Here is a 16,183-nt window from a genome sequence, read left to right on the forward strand (position 1 = left end):
GTGTATCGGGAGATCGCAGCAAGATGAATCTTGATGGACGCGTGTGCCAGTCCAGCTTTGGCCAGGGTCAGCAGGTACGGCAGTACCTGGGGAGCCGTAATCCGTAGAGGGTTAATCTTCTGTGCGTGGCACCAGACAGAGAACCTCTTCCATTTGTGTCCGTAGCATTTAAGAGTCGAGGACGCCCTGGCCTTTTGCAAGAACCTCTCTGCAGTCGGCCGGTATGTCGTATCCTCCAAACTCTAGCGCTGCAGGAGCCAGGCCTGCAAGTTCAGCGATTTCGGGTCGTGGTGGAGGATGGCGCCTCCTTCCCTGGAGAGTAGATCCGCGTCCACCGGCAGCTTGATTGGCGGGGACGTTGACAAGTCCAGAAGGTCCGGGAACCATATCTGCCTCGGCCACGCAGGTGCGACGAGGATCATCCTGCACCGTGACCTCTTGAGCTGGTTGACGAGCCGGATTAGCAGTGGCAAAGGAGGGAACGCGTAGAGGAACAGGCCCTCCCAGGGGAACGAGAAAGCATCGCCCATGCTCCTCCCCTGGGGAAACCTGCTGGCAAACCTCCGGCACTTGGAGTTCGTCGCCGTCGCGAACAGGTCGATCTGGGGTGTGCCCCACCGTCGGAAGAGGCGATCCACTAGATCCTGCCGTAGTTCCCACTCGTGGCACGAGCGCAGCTCCCTGCTGAGTGAGTCGGCGATGGTGTTTTTTTATCCCTGCCAGATGAAACGGCAGCAGAAACATCCTTTGGGCGACGGCCCAATGCCACAGGTCCTGCGCCTCCTTGGACAGTGCTGGGGACCTGGTTCCGCCCTGTTTCCTGATGTAAAACATGGTGGTGGTGTTGTCGGTGAAGATCCTCACCACCTTGCCCTTGAGGGACGGAAGGAAGGACCCGAGGGCCCAGAACACTGCACGGAGCTCCAGGACGTTGATATGGAGGGACTTCTCCGTCGGGAGCCAAAGGCCTCTCGTGTGTAGATTTTCGGTGTGCGTTTCCCACCCTTCCAGGGAGGCATCCGTGGTCACTGTCTCCTGGTGGTCTGGGGTCTGGAAGTCCATGCCCGCCGTCAGATGCGCGCGGGTGCCCCACCACCGGACCGCGCGGCGGAAACTCTCGTCGAGTGTGATCCTCTCCTCGAAGCCGCCCGTCGTTTGGATCCAGCGCGCGTCCAGGAACTCCTGCAACGGGCGCATCCGGAGCCTGCACATGGGAATGAGGTAGATGAAAGAAGACATCATTCCGAGGAGGGACTTGATGGACCTCACCTTGGCCGCGTCGGAAGCCAACATCCGCTGTACCTTGCCCAGGATGGACCTGGTCCTTTCCTCCGACGGGGAGGCCAGAAGGGACACTGTGTCGAGCTTCGCTCCCAGAAACAGTGCGTTTTGCGCGGGTACCAGGTGGGACTTGGCGTAGTTCACGGAGAATCCCAGGTCCGTGAGAAGTTGGACGGTCCTTGCCGTGTGCTCCACGGCGAGCTCCCTCGTCTTGGCCCGGATGAGCCAGTCGTCCAGGTAGGGGTAGACGTGGATCCCCTCGCGGCGCAGCTGCGCCGCCACCGGTGCAAGGCACTTGGTGAATACCCTGGGTGCCGACCGTAGTCCGAAGGGGAGGGCTTTGAACTGGTAGTGACGCCCTTGGACCACAAACCTGAGGAATTTTCGGTGCCCCTTTAGGATGGGAATATGGAAGTAGGCCTCCTCCAAATCCAACGACGACAGGAAGTCTCCTTCCTCCAGCTGACCCAGGACATGATGGAGGGTGACCATCCAGAACTTCTGCGCCTTGATGAATTTGTTCAGACGTCGCAGGTCTAGGATGGGGCGCCATCCTCCCGTCTTCTTCTTCACGAGGAAGTATCTCCAGTAAACTCCGGAGCCCCGAAGCCTCTTTGGGACGAGTTCGATGGCGCCCTTCCTGAGCATCGCCCTTACCTCCAGGAGAAGCTGAGGGACGTGAAGCTCTTTTCTGGCCACGGGGGGGACGCGCGGGCACCTTCTTTGAAACTCGAGCGCGTGGCCCGGGCTAAGCCGTCCAGCACCCAACGGTCGGTGGAGATGGACTCCCACACGCTGACGAAGCTCGCCAGCCGGCCTCCCACCGGGGTGCATCGGTGGGGGCCCGACCTCACGGTCGGTTCAATCCTGTTTCGACGAGGCTTTGCCGCCCTGACCTCCTTGGCGACGACGGCGGGGTCCGCCAGACTTGCCTCGTCTTCTGTAGGCCTCCTGAGACGACGAGCGGGCCGCTTGACGGTAGGTGGAGAAACCGCCGCCGGAACCTTTGGAGGCGCCCTTGCCTCCGCTGCTCCGAAAGGGCGTCCGTCGTTGCTGCAGAACCCCAAGGGCCCGGGCCGTCTCAGTGTCCGCTTTAATGGCCTGAAGGGAATCGTCCACTGTTTTCCCAAACAGGTTGTTCCCATCGAACGGCATGTCCAGGACTCTGGTCTGTACGTCTTGACAGAAGTCCGTAGCCTTGAGCCATCCACGCCGCCTAAGGCACACGCCGTTGCCCAACTAGCGAAACCCAGTGTCGGCGATGTCCGTCGCAATAGTGATGGCGTGGTCCGACGCCACCTCACCTTCCTGTAGGATCTCCAGGGCATCCGCCCTCTTGTCGTCCGGTAGGAAGTCCAGCAGGGGAGCCAGTTTGTACCATAGCTCCCTGTCGTAGCGGGCCACGATAGCCAAGGCGTTGGCCGCTTTAATCGTCGTCGCTGCAGACGAGATGACCCTGCGTCCCATAGTGTCCAATTTCTTTCCCTCGCCGCCCGGTGGGGAAGTCGATGTGGAGGCCGCACCCCCCCCGCTTTCTTCCTGGCCGCCGCGGAGACGACTGCGCCCGGAGGCACAGGGGGGCCGCGTCCGGGAACCGGTACTTCTTCTCGTACCGGTCTCTTCTAGCTGGCGTAGTGGAAGGGTTCTTGAGGAGGGCGAGGCCCTCATCCCAAATGTCGTCCAGTAGAGGCACCGCGAGGACCGTCTTCCTCTTGGCCTCGCGCCGTTGATCAAGGAATCCTTCCTTTTTCTTCTCCTCAGGGCAGAGTTGGAAAAGCTCGGATGCCCTGGCGATCATGGAGTGGAACGAACCAATCTTGTCGGGCGGAGAAGCCCTGGTGGGAGGTGACGACGGTAGATCCTCGTCGTATACCTCGTCGTCCGTACCCGTCGCTGCCGTGTCAGTCCCCGTATCATCCCCTCGGGTGGACGGGGAGGAGCGCTGGATGGTGCGCGACGGCTGAAAAGGAGGTGGAGGGTGAATCCTTTTCTTGGGCGGGGGAACGCCAGAAGGTCCCGGTTCAGGATCCCCCGACGGGAGAGGTTCCTCCGTCGGCAACGGTAGTCTCGTCCTTATCTCTGAGCATAAGGACTGTATAGCCAACAAAATGGCCGCCGAGTTGTCTTGCGGCGCTGGCAGAGGGGAATCCGACGGGCGATCAGGGGCCCCGTCGGCACCCTCGACGATGTCGTCGTCACCCGCGTCGGGATCCATCCCGACGGGCCGGTCTTCTTCCACGCCAAGGCCGTGGCTTAAGACCTCGATCAGCTCTTCCTCTGAGGTTGAAGCCGAATCTACGACGACGCCCTGCCCCCCCTTTTTCTTCCCCGCCGGGGATTTCACGGGGGTCCTATCGATGGGCACAAAAGAGGACTCCCTCCGAGGTGGCAGGGAGACTCTGAGCCCCGAGGTTGCCACCACTGGTGTAGCCTCCACAGGCTGAGCCAGGGTCGCCGCGACAGTATCGATAGAGGGCTTGGCCGGATGGATTAAGGCCTTCACCACCTTAGGTGCGCTCACCGCCTTAACCTTGAGGGGGGGGGGGGACACTGCCTCGCTCCCCCTCCGATGGGGCCTTCGAGCTCGACCGGGGCCTCTCCAGGAGCTTCGCCGGGTGCTCGCCCTTCCTCTTACCCGACCCAGAGCGTTGGCTCGTAGTTGAAGGTGCCGGGGAGGGTGCGCCCTGCCTGGCGCCCGTAGAGCCCGACCTTTCGGCGCTCCCGGTGCCAGCGGACTCGCGGTGCTTGGCCTTGTGTTGGACCCTCGTCGCCGGGGCGTCCTCAAAGGTCTTAGAAGACTGCTCGGATTTCTTCCTCTTCTTCTCGCCTGACGGGCTCTTCCCTTCCAGCCAGTTGGAGAGACGTTGATGGCGGTCCTTCATGGTCCGCTCCGACATATTGCCGCAAAACGCACAGTCCTTCTCCACGTGCGTCTTGTCCTCATGTCCGCTTTAATGGCCTGAAGGGAATCGTCATGTAAGCAGTAGAGACAAAAGGAGTGTTCGTCCTCCTTAAAGACGTTCTGCAGCTGGCATCCAGGGCAGACCCTGAACAGCTTTCCGGGCGTCGAGCTTCCCTTCTCCTGGGCCATGTCCGGGCCTGAGAAGCTTCTGGAGTCCTCCAAAGCGTAGCTTGACGAAATCTTCACCCTTGAGGGGCGCAGACGAATCCGACACGGGTCCCCGTTGATCGAATGGAGAGTCGGTGGAGCTTGAGGCTCTTTTGACCGAAAAAACGAAGTTTTTGAGCAAAAAACGTGAAAAAATAGCACTAACGCTCGAGAGCAATAGCACGAGGATCCCAACACATGAACGTGCGGTAAAAATCTGAAGATGGCTGCCAGAGGCGGTGCTTAGGTAGAGGGCAGTCATTGGCTGTGGTCAGTATGACGGAGAGACCAGTGATTGGTTACTACTACGAAAGACAGATCAGAAACGAAACTGATACTGGTTTTTTCTTTACCGAGGATTCCCAGCCTGACGACGGGGAATATTCATGAGCATGTGAATCCATGCCAGACCCCATGCTGGAGAACCTGAGCTTTAATAACCTGATGAGAAGCACCGGGCTCTCGCCATGGGGCTCCTTAAATATAACACCGCTCCCACCCTCCAAGCAAGTGATCAGCGTCATGTGACATACTGGTCTAACGTTGGAGACCGCCTCCCCTCAACAGCCGTCATTTCCAAAACAAACCAGCAATCCTGTAGCTGGAATAGACCGGCCCTGTTGCCGTTCTAACTGCTGTTTGCATACAATGGTGTTGCACCGTCTGGAAGATGGATTTCAGGAAACCATTGGAGCAGATTTGGCAGGCATGACACCTTGGACCAAATGGCAATCGCCAAGTCTCTGCTGGGAGCAGCAAAAAGCGGGTCCATTTTCTCTCCGCTTTGTCTCCCTATGCTGGGCTCACTCAGCTTCGTTTATAAGGCTTTGCTTGTGCTTCTGTGTTGGCTGGGACCACAATAGTGGTATTGGGGGTTTCCCTTGGTTCGCAATAATTGCCTCAAACTTGTAAATGGTAATTTCAAACCATTTACCAGAGTTGAAATTGTGCTCCTCTATCTTGTATAGCTGCTCCTCTACATCAGCACCATCTTGTATTCCTGTCTGGAGCAACTCAATATGCCACAGCGTCCCATGTCCTCCCACGCTTGCGGAATTGACTTCACTGCATTCTGTTTATCCTCTCTGGGCAAGTCTGGGACTTGGTCACCTTGCAGTTCATGTACTCCATTGGCCCACAAACATACTCTGCACACTTTGTGTTCATCTCATTTTTGCACAAAGTGTTTCTGCATGGTCTGACGGGTTGTTAAAGTCATTCACATCTGGGAACTCAACCTATGTATATCCCTGTTGGTTCAAACCACGTCCCAGAAGGGATGGTGAGCCTGTGGGATCCTGCGCCATCCACCCCTGGAAGGCTGTGGGGCCAACCTAGTCCCTTGCAGCTCACTCCCCCTTAACACTGAAGGATAGGGAAGGGAGTAGTTTCTTACCTGCAACTCCACTTCTCCAGAGTTGGTATCTTTCATGGATTCATATGCTGTGAATATTTCCTGTCAGGCTGGGAAACCTCGGTAACTTTAACTCAAAGTTTTCCCTATGGAAAACGCTAACACTTTAGTGTCCTATCGACGTTCTTTTTGGGTGCTTTAGGCTGCACCAATAGGACGTCCGATATAAATAGCCCCACCCCGCGGCTTCCCTTCAGATTTTCACCTCCAAAATAAAGGTAACCCGAACCAACATGCATGAGAACACAAACCAGCAAGTAACAGTAAAACAAAAAAAATACACGAAGCTCCAGGGCCTAACTTACTGAAAAGGCGCTGTAGGTCTGCCCGTCCCACCTACACATGTTGCTGCCCCAGACAGTAGTGTCTGGTGAAGGTATGCAGCACTGCCCAGGAAGCCCCCTGGCAAATGTCCACGAGCGGTATACCAGACCATAGCACTGCTGACGACGCTGTGGACCATGTAGAATGGGCCTTCGGAGTGCCCCTCAAAGGCTCGCCAGCCTTTGAGTGACAAAATTGTAGACGAGACCTAACGGGAAAGTAATTGCTTGGAAATAGACCGCCCCTTGTTGGAGGGACCAAATGCCCCAAACAGCTGCTTTGACCTCTGGATGTATTGAGTACAGTTCTGATAAAATTTCAGCGCCCTCTTAACGTCCAGAGAATGCAGGGCTTTTTCTGCTGGCGTGGACGCATTAGGGTAATGCAACAGAAACAAGTTTGTGAAACGCTGACAGCACTTTCGCAATAAAGTGTGGATTAGCAGCCAGGAAAACCTTTTCCCTCAAATCTCAGATAAGGCACGTCAATGACCAGTGCCTGCAATTCAGTCACCAGTCTGGCCGAGGTAATCTCAACCAGAAATGCAACATTCTACGAGAGGAACTTCAAGGAAGCCGTCGACATGGGCTCAAACGGAGGGTTCATCAGAGCAGAACCACATTGCGGCTCCACACCGGTGCAAACCTCTGCACCAGGGGGAATGTCCGAAATAGTCCTTTCAGAAAATGTTTAACCAAGCGATCACTAAACAGTGGAGCAACATGGCACATTCTCATGAACCTAGAAATCGCTGCCAAATGCACCTTGATGGACGATCACGCCAGGCCCCCTTGTGCCAGCTCTAACAAGTACAGGAGAACCTGAGTCGGCGAGACCTCCAATGGCTGTATCTCCAGGTGACCCTCTGCCTGAACATTCAGAACTCCCGGCAGATGAAAAGCTCCGATATGGATTCCTTGAGCCAGAGACCAGTGCCAAACCTCCTGAGCTTCCTTTGACAGGACTCTGGAAAGCGCGCCGCCCTGCTTCCTCAAATAGAACATCGTGGTGGTATTGTCGGTCAACACCCTCACCGCTGTTCCTCTAATGAGAGGGAGAAACGACTTCAGAGCCAAGTGCATTGCTCTCAACTCGAGCACATTGATATGCAACAATGTCTCCTCCTGAGACCATTCGCCCCGTACCTGTGACTTGTCGAGGTGCGCCCCCTGCCCCATCTGGGAAGCGTCTGCCACGATCGTGAACTGAAACTCCGGTTCCAACAGGGGCATGCCCCGTACGAGATTGTCTATACAAGTCCACCACCCAACGGGCTTCCACCAACCCCTCGTCAATGACCATTTTGTCCAACCATAACCCTCGACTCTGCGACCACCTGTCAGCGAGGAATTCCTGCAATGGTCTCGTAAACAGGTGGCAATTTGGAAGGAGCAGAATACACAACGCCATGGCTCACAACAGCGACATGTAACTTCGGACCGAGACCACCGTACCACGGCCCCACTTGCCATCCTTGGAACGCAACTTCACCACTCTTTCGCTGGAAGGTTTTACCAGATTGTCTAGGGTAAGAAACTGCGCCCCGAGAAACACCAATTACCTGGACGGCATCAAATAGTATTTTTCGGAGTTGTCGGCAAATCTCAGCCATTCCAACAGGACCATGGTCGCCATGAGCGACTCCCTTGTCCGTTCCGGCGACAGACCCCTTACCAAACAATCGTCCAGGTAAGGGTACACATGATGGCCTTCCCTGCGGAGGAAGGCAGCCACCGGAGCCAGACACTTTGTAAATGTCCTGGGAGATGACTTCAGGCCAAACGGGAGGACACAGAACTGGTAATGATCGTCCCCGACCACAAAACGCAGGAACTGGCAGTGTTTTTGCCTCATCGGGATGTGAAAGTAGGTGTCTTGCAGGTCCGACGATGACAGGAACTCACCCGGTTGCACCGAGCGGATGACATCCTGAAGTGTGAGCATCTTGAATTTCAGGCATTGCAGATTCTTGTTTAGTGACCGAAGATCTAGAATAGGCATCCATTTGCTACTGGGCTTTTTCATGACGAAATACCCGGAGTACACTCCCTGACCCCTTTCCAAGACCGGAACTGGTTATATTGCCCCTTTTCCTACCATGATTATCACCTCCTGCTGCAAGACAGGAAGATGCGGTTGCGACACATACAAGGGCAGAATAGGGACCGGAGGACGCCGAAATTTGAACGAGTGGCCGAGGCGTACAGTCTCTAGCAACCAGCGATCTGAAGTTACAAGTGGCCACTTCAACGTTCACCACTCTGCCCCCTGACAGATTGCCCACATGGCAGTCATTGTTGAGACTTTGACTGCCTCCTTTCAGCAGCCGAGGCTTGTGAACATTTATTGTGCCGAGTTTCAAAGTCTCTGCTCTTCTGAGCCGACTGGACCGAGCACCTGTTGCCATGAGACAAGTAGCTGGGGCACTAGTAACTTCGATCTCAGGAGGAGGCAAACCGGCCATTATCAGAGGCTCCACGAAAAGCCCGAAAGGAGAGAAAAGACCAGCCACTCTGCAGGGAACCTAAAGACTTTGCTGTCTCAGTATCCTCTTTCATCCCGTTCAGGGCCTCATCTATCTTCTCTCTGAACAAGTGTTCACCCTCGCAGGGCATATCGATGACCTTATACTGGACCTCTGGATGAAAATCCGTACACTTCAGCCAGGCCTGCCGTCGGAGCACCACACCATTATTGATTTGCTTAAATCCTGACTCCGCCAGGTCCACTGTAATATTGATGCTGCTGTTGGAGGCCTCTCCCCCTCAAGAACCAACAGCATCGCCTCCTTACAGTGTTGCTCTGGGATTGGGCTAGCCTGTGCCACATCTCCCCATCATACCGGGCGTAATAGCCGAGGAATTTGCAGCTTTCAATGTGGTAGCCCCCACCGTCAGGACCTTCTGCCCAAACGCATCCTGTTTTCTGGCTTCACTGTCCAGGGGCGTAACACATTTGTGTTGGCTTCTGGCCTTATGGCTAGCCGCTGCCAAAACCACTGACTCAGGAGTGGGCTGCGACATGAGACATTTGGGGGTGTACTCAGGAGCCTTGAATGTATTTTCCAGATGTCCTTTACTGTCGGTTCAGAAAACGGGTGGCGCATCATGCGCAAGCCCTCCTGCCACACGTGGTTGAGAATTGGAACCCAAGAAGACCGCCTTCCGTTGCTTTCCCATATGCAAGAAGAGAAAGCAGTCCTTATGTTGTTCCTCAGAGTCAGCCCAAACTCCTGACTAGCTTTCCCCATCATGACGTGGAATGCCCCATCATCCGGCGGAGATGGTTGCACCGGGCTACTGGGCCGTTCTACCTCGGGATCCGTATCCCAGGCATCGTCCATCGCTGGCGAAGAAGACACCGTCGACATGTTATCACGCGGGCCACTCTGCAGATCCAAATCGGGAAACTCCCCTTCTTCAGGATGACTCAGAGGATGGTCCAATCCCACTTGCAACGGCACAGAGGCGACTTCCTAGGCGCCTCACCAGGCACACTTTCAACCCCTGGAGCCGACTGACTTAGAGGTCTTGCAACCAGTTGCCCCAACGACTGGAGCATATTCAAAACCTGCTAGGATAGCATGGACTGAGGATTCATCAATGGGTAAAGGGGGCAGCCGAGCCCCTACCCACTGGACGTTGACTGGCATGCAGCTTGCAGACCCAGAGCCGGCGCAACGAAAAGCGGCTCTTGTTCCTCCTCCATTCCTGAGGAAAAATATGCAGCCGGTTCCTGTTGCGGAATATCCACAGGAAGCATGGGCCCAAAGCAGGTGCACCAGTCGGCAACAAGCCTTCCAAATCCATCTGCGTCGACGACAACAGCGGACCACTGTTCGTCACAGTCGTGGACGGAGCCGATGACCCCACCGTCGACGATGGAAAAGCAGAAGGTACCGCCACTGTCGATGAGGGAACAACCGTCGACGCCACTCTCGTCGTCTGAACTGTGGCCTCCACGGTCTTAGCCTTCACCGGCGACAGACTTTGAGGAAGAACCGGACCAGTGCTTCGAAAAGTCCCGGCTGGACAAGGACTGATTATGATCTTTAGACGGCGAGTGCTTGGAGGAAGACTCCTTCGGCTTCACCTGTCCTCTGTCCCGACACCTTTGACTTCTCGGGCCAATCTTTAGACCCCTTGGACCCGTCAGGCCGAGCCGACTTGGACAGCGAGGAGCTACTCGCCCCTTTCGAATGATGCGACCTGGACGTAGATGACTTGCTACCTCTCCCCAACTCCGATGTAGGCAACTTCGTCCATTGCTTCTTAACGGGGGGGTTCTGCCGACGACACCTGCCGGAGCTCAGCAGCCTTCTCCGCCCTCACCGAAGACTGGCTCCCCCAGGCCGAACCCACTTCTGAAGCCGGGTAAATTTAGCCAACAGATGAGCCGATGAGTTACAGTATTTCAAAGTCTTCTGCGAAAACCCCTGGCATATCTCGCAGCCGTCCAGCGAATGATGGGGGTACAGACAGAGACAAGTCTGTATTGCCACCCCCCTCGAACACCTTTAGGCCACAGGTAGCACAAGGCCTATACAGATTTTTTCTGGGCCACAGATGGCATACTGGCCAGATACGAAAAGCATGTGCAAAACACGGAGAAACACAAGGTGATCCCAAAAGCTTGGAGACGGTTGAAATCTGAAGGGAAGCCACGGGGGCGGGGCCATTTATATTGGACGTCGTATTGGTGCAGCATAAAGCACCAAAGAAGAACGTCGATAGGACATTAAACTGTCAAAGTTTTCCATATGGAAAACGCCAAGTTAAAGTTACCTAGGTTTCCCAGCCTGACGATGGGAAATATTCACAGCATGTGAATCCACAGCATGTGAAACCATGAAAGATCCAATACTGGAGAATTCCATTTCCTCACCACAGTCCATAATGACCGACGGCAGCATATAATGAGCAGATCTCGATTATCGAAGTGGAAAGGTACCCTTTTCAGAAACAGGTTGTTGTGTCCCAGGTGGCAGGAAGCTGGAACTTCAGATTAGGCTGCCAAGCCAGATGCATTTAGTCATGTTCTTGTCTCCAGGAATGTTTAATGGTGATTTTCAGGCAATAGATCTTCTGTGTTCACCAGATCAACAGACACTTATCTTTTGCTAAAGGAACTCAAAGGTTAAAAAAGAAAATTAATTTTTGAAAGTATATGTGGTACTTCCTCCCTTCATGGCATATGAACTTACCAGCATGTGTCAGACTACTAAAAAACATGTTTAAGGCATAGCAAACAACACGGCGGTGCCCAAATAAATGTAAATGTTAATGGCATACTGAGTTGCTGGATGGTACCTTGGAATAATTTGGTACAAGCATTTAAATCTGTAAATGGAAATCAAATCACATTACATAAATGTGCTTGTAAACCTGCCTGTTAGGTATAAAAAGAATTAACAGTTGGACACAAAGCATTCAGTGTGGGGTGGGAGGTGCAAAGTATTCAGTGGAAGAGACCACAGTACATTGTTATCAAGATGTTATACACCCCTGCCAATTGGCCAAGGGTACAATACATTGACATTTCAAAACCCTCTCCATTATAGATAGCAAGAGACACATACTCAAGGGTGTTATAATGACAGAGCAGAAGAGAGGACATTTCCACAAAATCCCCAGTACTAATTACAAGAACACGAGTCATTGCCACAACCTACACACTTGCCGTATGCCAAACATTAAATATTCCACAACAACCTAAAAGCATGGCATACAACAATTCAAACTTCATTGGATGCAATGCTACCAAAAAGACACAATTGCCACAATTTACCTTTATGAATGAGATCTCATCCTTCAGGTTCTCATGACTCTGCTCAAGTCGGGTGTACTCTTTCAGCAGGTTCTGGTAGCGAGATCGCTCTTCCTCAAGTTCCTTCAGCAGACACTCTGTCTCTAGTGATACTCGCTCATTGACGGAGTCTTGAAAGGATGGAAAAGTACACAGTGGTGAGAGGAAGAGTCATGCAATTGAAAATTATTACTTCTCTAGTGCAGTAGGTTTCCTCATAATAAAAATGCCTAATCAAAGAGTCTTTGGGTAATTGCCGCCCAATATAGCCAATTGCCGCATATAAAAAAAGAAAAGTATCGGGTTACATATGACTATGCGCAAAGTGGCGTTTACATGAGGGTTTGCTTGATAATTGGCATGTAACATTGAACATTAACATTCAGCACTCAATTCCTCCGAAACCACACAGTGCCCAGCCTTTCTCAGAACTGTACAAGACTACACTCTTCCTTTTCAAAAGGGGCTCGTTTCCCCTGTCTGTAAAGGTTTAATTTCTTCTTTGTTATATTTCAGTGAGGTAGGATTTCAATGTGAAAAAGCGATCCAAACATCACAATGGCAAAACATTTTTACTGGAAACAAACTTTTCAAGGCAAGTTATTCTGAAGAGAGGGAGCATGATCCTGCAAGAGAAATGCAATGGTGCTGCTATGAATGTCAATGACTCTGGCTGTTGTCGGCAACAGGAAATCCAAGAGCTAAAATAGTGCTCTTTTGGATACTTGCTAGCAAGAATATCGCAGCTCTGGGATTTCTACCAATAATTAGTCTCACATGAAATTCTTAGTTAGCCGTGGTAGAGCTAGTACTTATGCAGGTAGCAGGGTAAACCAAGAATAAAGAGTAACAGTACTATCTTGAACAAAGAAACCCCAGCTAGGTATTCCATACTTCAAGGTTATTAGATGAGAGTTTGAATGAATGACCTTATGTTGTGACCCTACTTGATGTGGACAACCATAATGCATGATAAAAAGAAATAAATGCTAGGTCACCAACAGTAAACATAGGCATGTTCTTGATGCTGAACCACAATATATGCACATATTGCAAATGTAAATCACTTTAATAAAACTACACCCAGAATATATGCCAGGATCAACCAGTTTCATGAGGCTGCTCTCACTGCAGAAATACGCTAGTAATCTTATTGTATATCGACCACGGTGCTGTGCCCACAATATATGACAGCATTGTTGCTCGAAATAACTTCAGAATGCTAAACCTCCAATATATGCCAGGGTAAATCACTTCCATGAAGCTGCAACCAACCCCACAGAACATGCCAATCATAGTGTAAACCTCTCATGATGCACCAATATGTGTTAGCTTTCATACTGTAAAGCACTTCGATGATGTGACAACAATATCTGACATCACTGTTACCATTTTGCTTTCAAAATTCATCCTCCATCCCCCGCCAAACAAAACGCATGCACATCACGCAGTCACACTCGGAAACATACAAGCATGCACAGACAGCACCTGTGCGCACACACTCATTTAAACTGTTACAAACACACAAACACATTGCGTAACATTTGAAACCACTCAAACATGCGTGATCTGGTGCTTGAGGCAAGGAGATACAGTGAGGCCAAGGAAGGAGGACTCACTGTGTAGGAAAAGGAAAGACTCCGAACACATTGGGCAGACAGCAGTTGACTGGAGAATTTGCTATGGCAAATTTTGCGACTGTGGAGGGTCCTGCCGACCTTCAGCTCCACCACTGGACTTGCGCCCAGCTGTGCATGCTGGTCAGGGGAAGGAATTGCCTGTTGATATCCACAGACACTGGCAAAATGTGGCAGTTAGAGCAGAACCTTTGTAGAAAGCAATGACCAGAAGAGCATTCAAATGATTGGTCATCTATTTTTTGCGCTTGTTCCAAGGCCAGACATAATGAGAATGCAGACCATCCCCCACCCCCTGGGTGATGCAGATTGGGAAGAGGGGGCTACTCTACCAAACCTTTGGCAACCATTCTACTACAAGTTCACTTATGTGATGAATCCTGCAGAGTCATCACTGAACCCCAGACTAGGATCTCCTCTCATGTAGCCAGGGAAAGGCAGCCGCTACCTCATTCTGACCCTCGAGGTGGTATCATAAGGGAGGATCACATGGGAAAAGATGGCTGTCAGGGGGAAGTGGTGACTCCTTTGGGAGAGACGCAATATTCATCTTATTGGGAGGATGGAAGTCCCATCATTCCCAAATACCTAATGGCATGCTGTCATTGCACAAGTCCCTTCCATGAAACTACCCTAAGAATATGCTATGAAAAGTAATCTAAACAGAATATGGTTTGTGCTTTGGGAGTTCAGGAATTAAAATATGCCATCCTCGAATGGTCACGATTCTGTCTTGGGTAGAGGTTCTAACCCAAATGTTAAATCCAAAACATATTACATACAATCCCCCAACTTCCGATAACTCTCACTTCACAAATCAATCAAAACTAACTAAATGTCAATAGACCAAAACAACTATGGACTTTAGGATCCATAATGCCTGTGGTACTGGGACAAGGAAGAGGGACTAAGGTTTAGAAAGGACCAGAGGTACTACTGCACAGAATGCTCATTCTAGTTGTTGCAGAACAACACCTGAGCGGGACATTTAAACCCAAGAAGGAGCTACTGCTGGAGAGAGAAGCAGAAGGAGTAGTAGAGGCAGAAGCAGTCTGGAGTTCTGGGAATGCCGCAGAAGGAAGAGCACCAGCCGATAGGAGAATAGAAGGCGTGCAATATTGCAGAGTGCACACAGTAGGAATGGGCATCATGGACAGCAACGGGAGAAGCCCATCCGCATGGAGATGTGCTCCCAACCAGATGTGTGTTGCTTCCGTGTGCGGGACGACTGAGGCCCAATGCAGCTGGCAGAGCTCTGGAGAAGAACAGTGCAGACCACTAAAGTTATGCAGGAGCTGGCAACGGAGTGGGCAGAACACAAGTCTGCTGCAGCAGCAGGAAGTGAAGCGGTGATGCCAAAGGAGACTGGTGAGTTGGCCTGAGGTTAAAGTGGCCCCCAGGGTGCTCCGAGCAGGACGTTTAGCAGTAACCAATAATATGAATGCTTAACAAATAAAGTAAAGAGGCGACAAGGGGCCAATTGCACCATAAAACACTTGTGCATAGGTGCATTATAAATAACCCATCAATCAATTCCCCTTTTATGGGATACCAACTTGGGGACACCTTTAACCCACACTGTCAAGAGTGAAGAAACTATAAAAAGAGGCAGCCTTTGTTCAGGCCTTCTCATGTGGGATATTGGTGTGGAGAACCTTGGAACACAAATTGCCACCAATACCAATTGTAGTTGGAGAGCTTTTCTTCCTGGCAGGCAAGTATACCAAGAAAGATGTTTTGAAGAAGTGTGGTTGTGACCAAAAGGTGTAGTGGTAAGAACTTGTTAACTCTATTATCATTTTGACAAACTGTTGCATCACCAAAGGTAGTTGCTGTACTATCCTGAAAAAGAAGTCCATTTGAAGAATAACTGATATGCTAATTGCTTCATATCCCGAGGAAAATAATTGCCTTGGTTTATGAACTTGTGTTTTGTTAGAGACATTTGCCTTACCAAGAAGGATACTGTGGGGGAAAACAGTTGCTTTGATTTTTTAACAAGTGTTTGTGAAAGAAATTTACTTTACCAAGCAGAAGGATGCAGTGGAGGGGAAAAGGACCTTTTGTGTTGAACTAAACAGAACGTTGTTAAATCAGAACCTTTCTAATGGTATTCCTGAATTGATCCAGGGGAAGGGAGGCCAACCCTGGTCACAAGGAGTACTTTCTAAAACCTATAGATATATATTTGAACTTTTATACTGTTTTGTTGAATTGAAAACAAATTCCTTTTATAACTTTCGTGTATGTATTGGTGTGAGGGTCAGACTTTTTGGACACTAGGTGTTAGGAAAGATTACATTTAGGTGTAATTTTCCCTTCATTTGTGAATCCCCCCCAACCCCCAGACTTTTTGCTTGGCTTTCCCGACCTGACTTTTGCTAGTGGAGCACAGCCGTCAGCTGCGCTCTCCTGGGCTTTTGCTCACTTCTTATGGGGAAACTGACACGTCCTTCCTCCTTCCGACTGTCAGTACTGGGAAACTATGTTTTCCTTAATCCTGGACTAGGTTGCAATTTCTTGGTAACTTTTTAACAGTGCACAATGTACCTTCTAGTACCGTGTGCTCAAGTCCTTTTAGTTTTATGGGCCTAGACACGCTCAAAGGATTTT

The 16,183-nt window shown here is 51.3% G+C and overlaps 1 protein-coding gene across 1 annotated transcript in view; it reads right to left on the bottom strand.

Moving 5' to 3' along the window:
* Positions 1 to 16,183, bottom strand: part of LOC138575296 (unconventional myosin-Vb-like) — a 1,749,675-nt gene that overhangs the window by 454,009 nt on the left and 1,279,483 nt on the right. Inside the window, exon 24 of the mRNA XM_069649473.1 lies at positions 11,916 to 12,064. Coding sequence (XP_069505574.1) covers positions 11,916 to 12,064 — 149 coding nt within the window. The remainder of the gene's footprint in view (positions 1 to 11,915; positions 12,065 to 16,183) is intronic.

The sequence above is a fragment of the Ambystoma mexicanum genome, chromosome 1p (assembly GCF_040938575.1).
Source record: "Ambystoma mexicanum isolate Mex_15411 chromosome 1p, UKY_AmexF1_1, whole genome shotgun sequence".
Lineage (NCBI taxonomy): Eukaryota > Metazoa > Chordata > Amphibia > Caudata > Ambystomatidae > Ambystoma > Ambystoma mexicanum.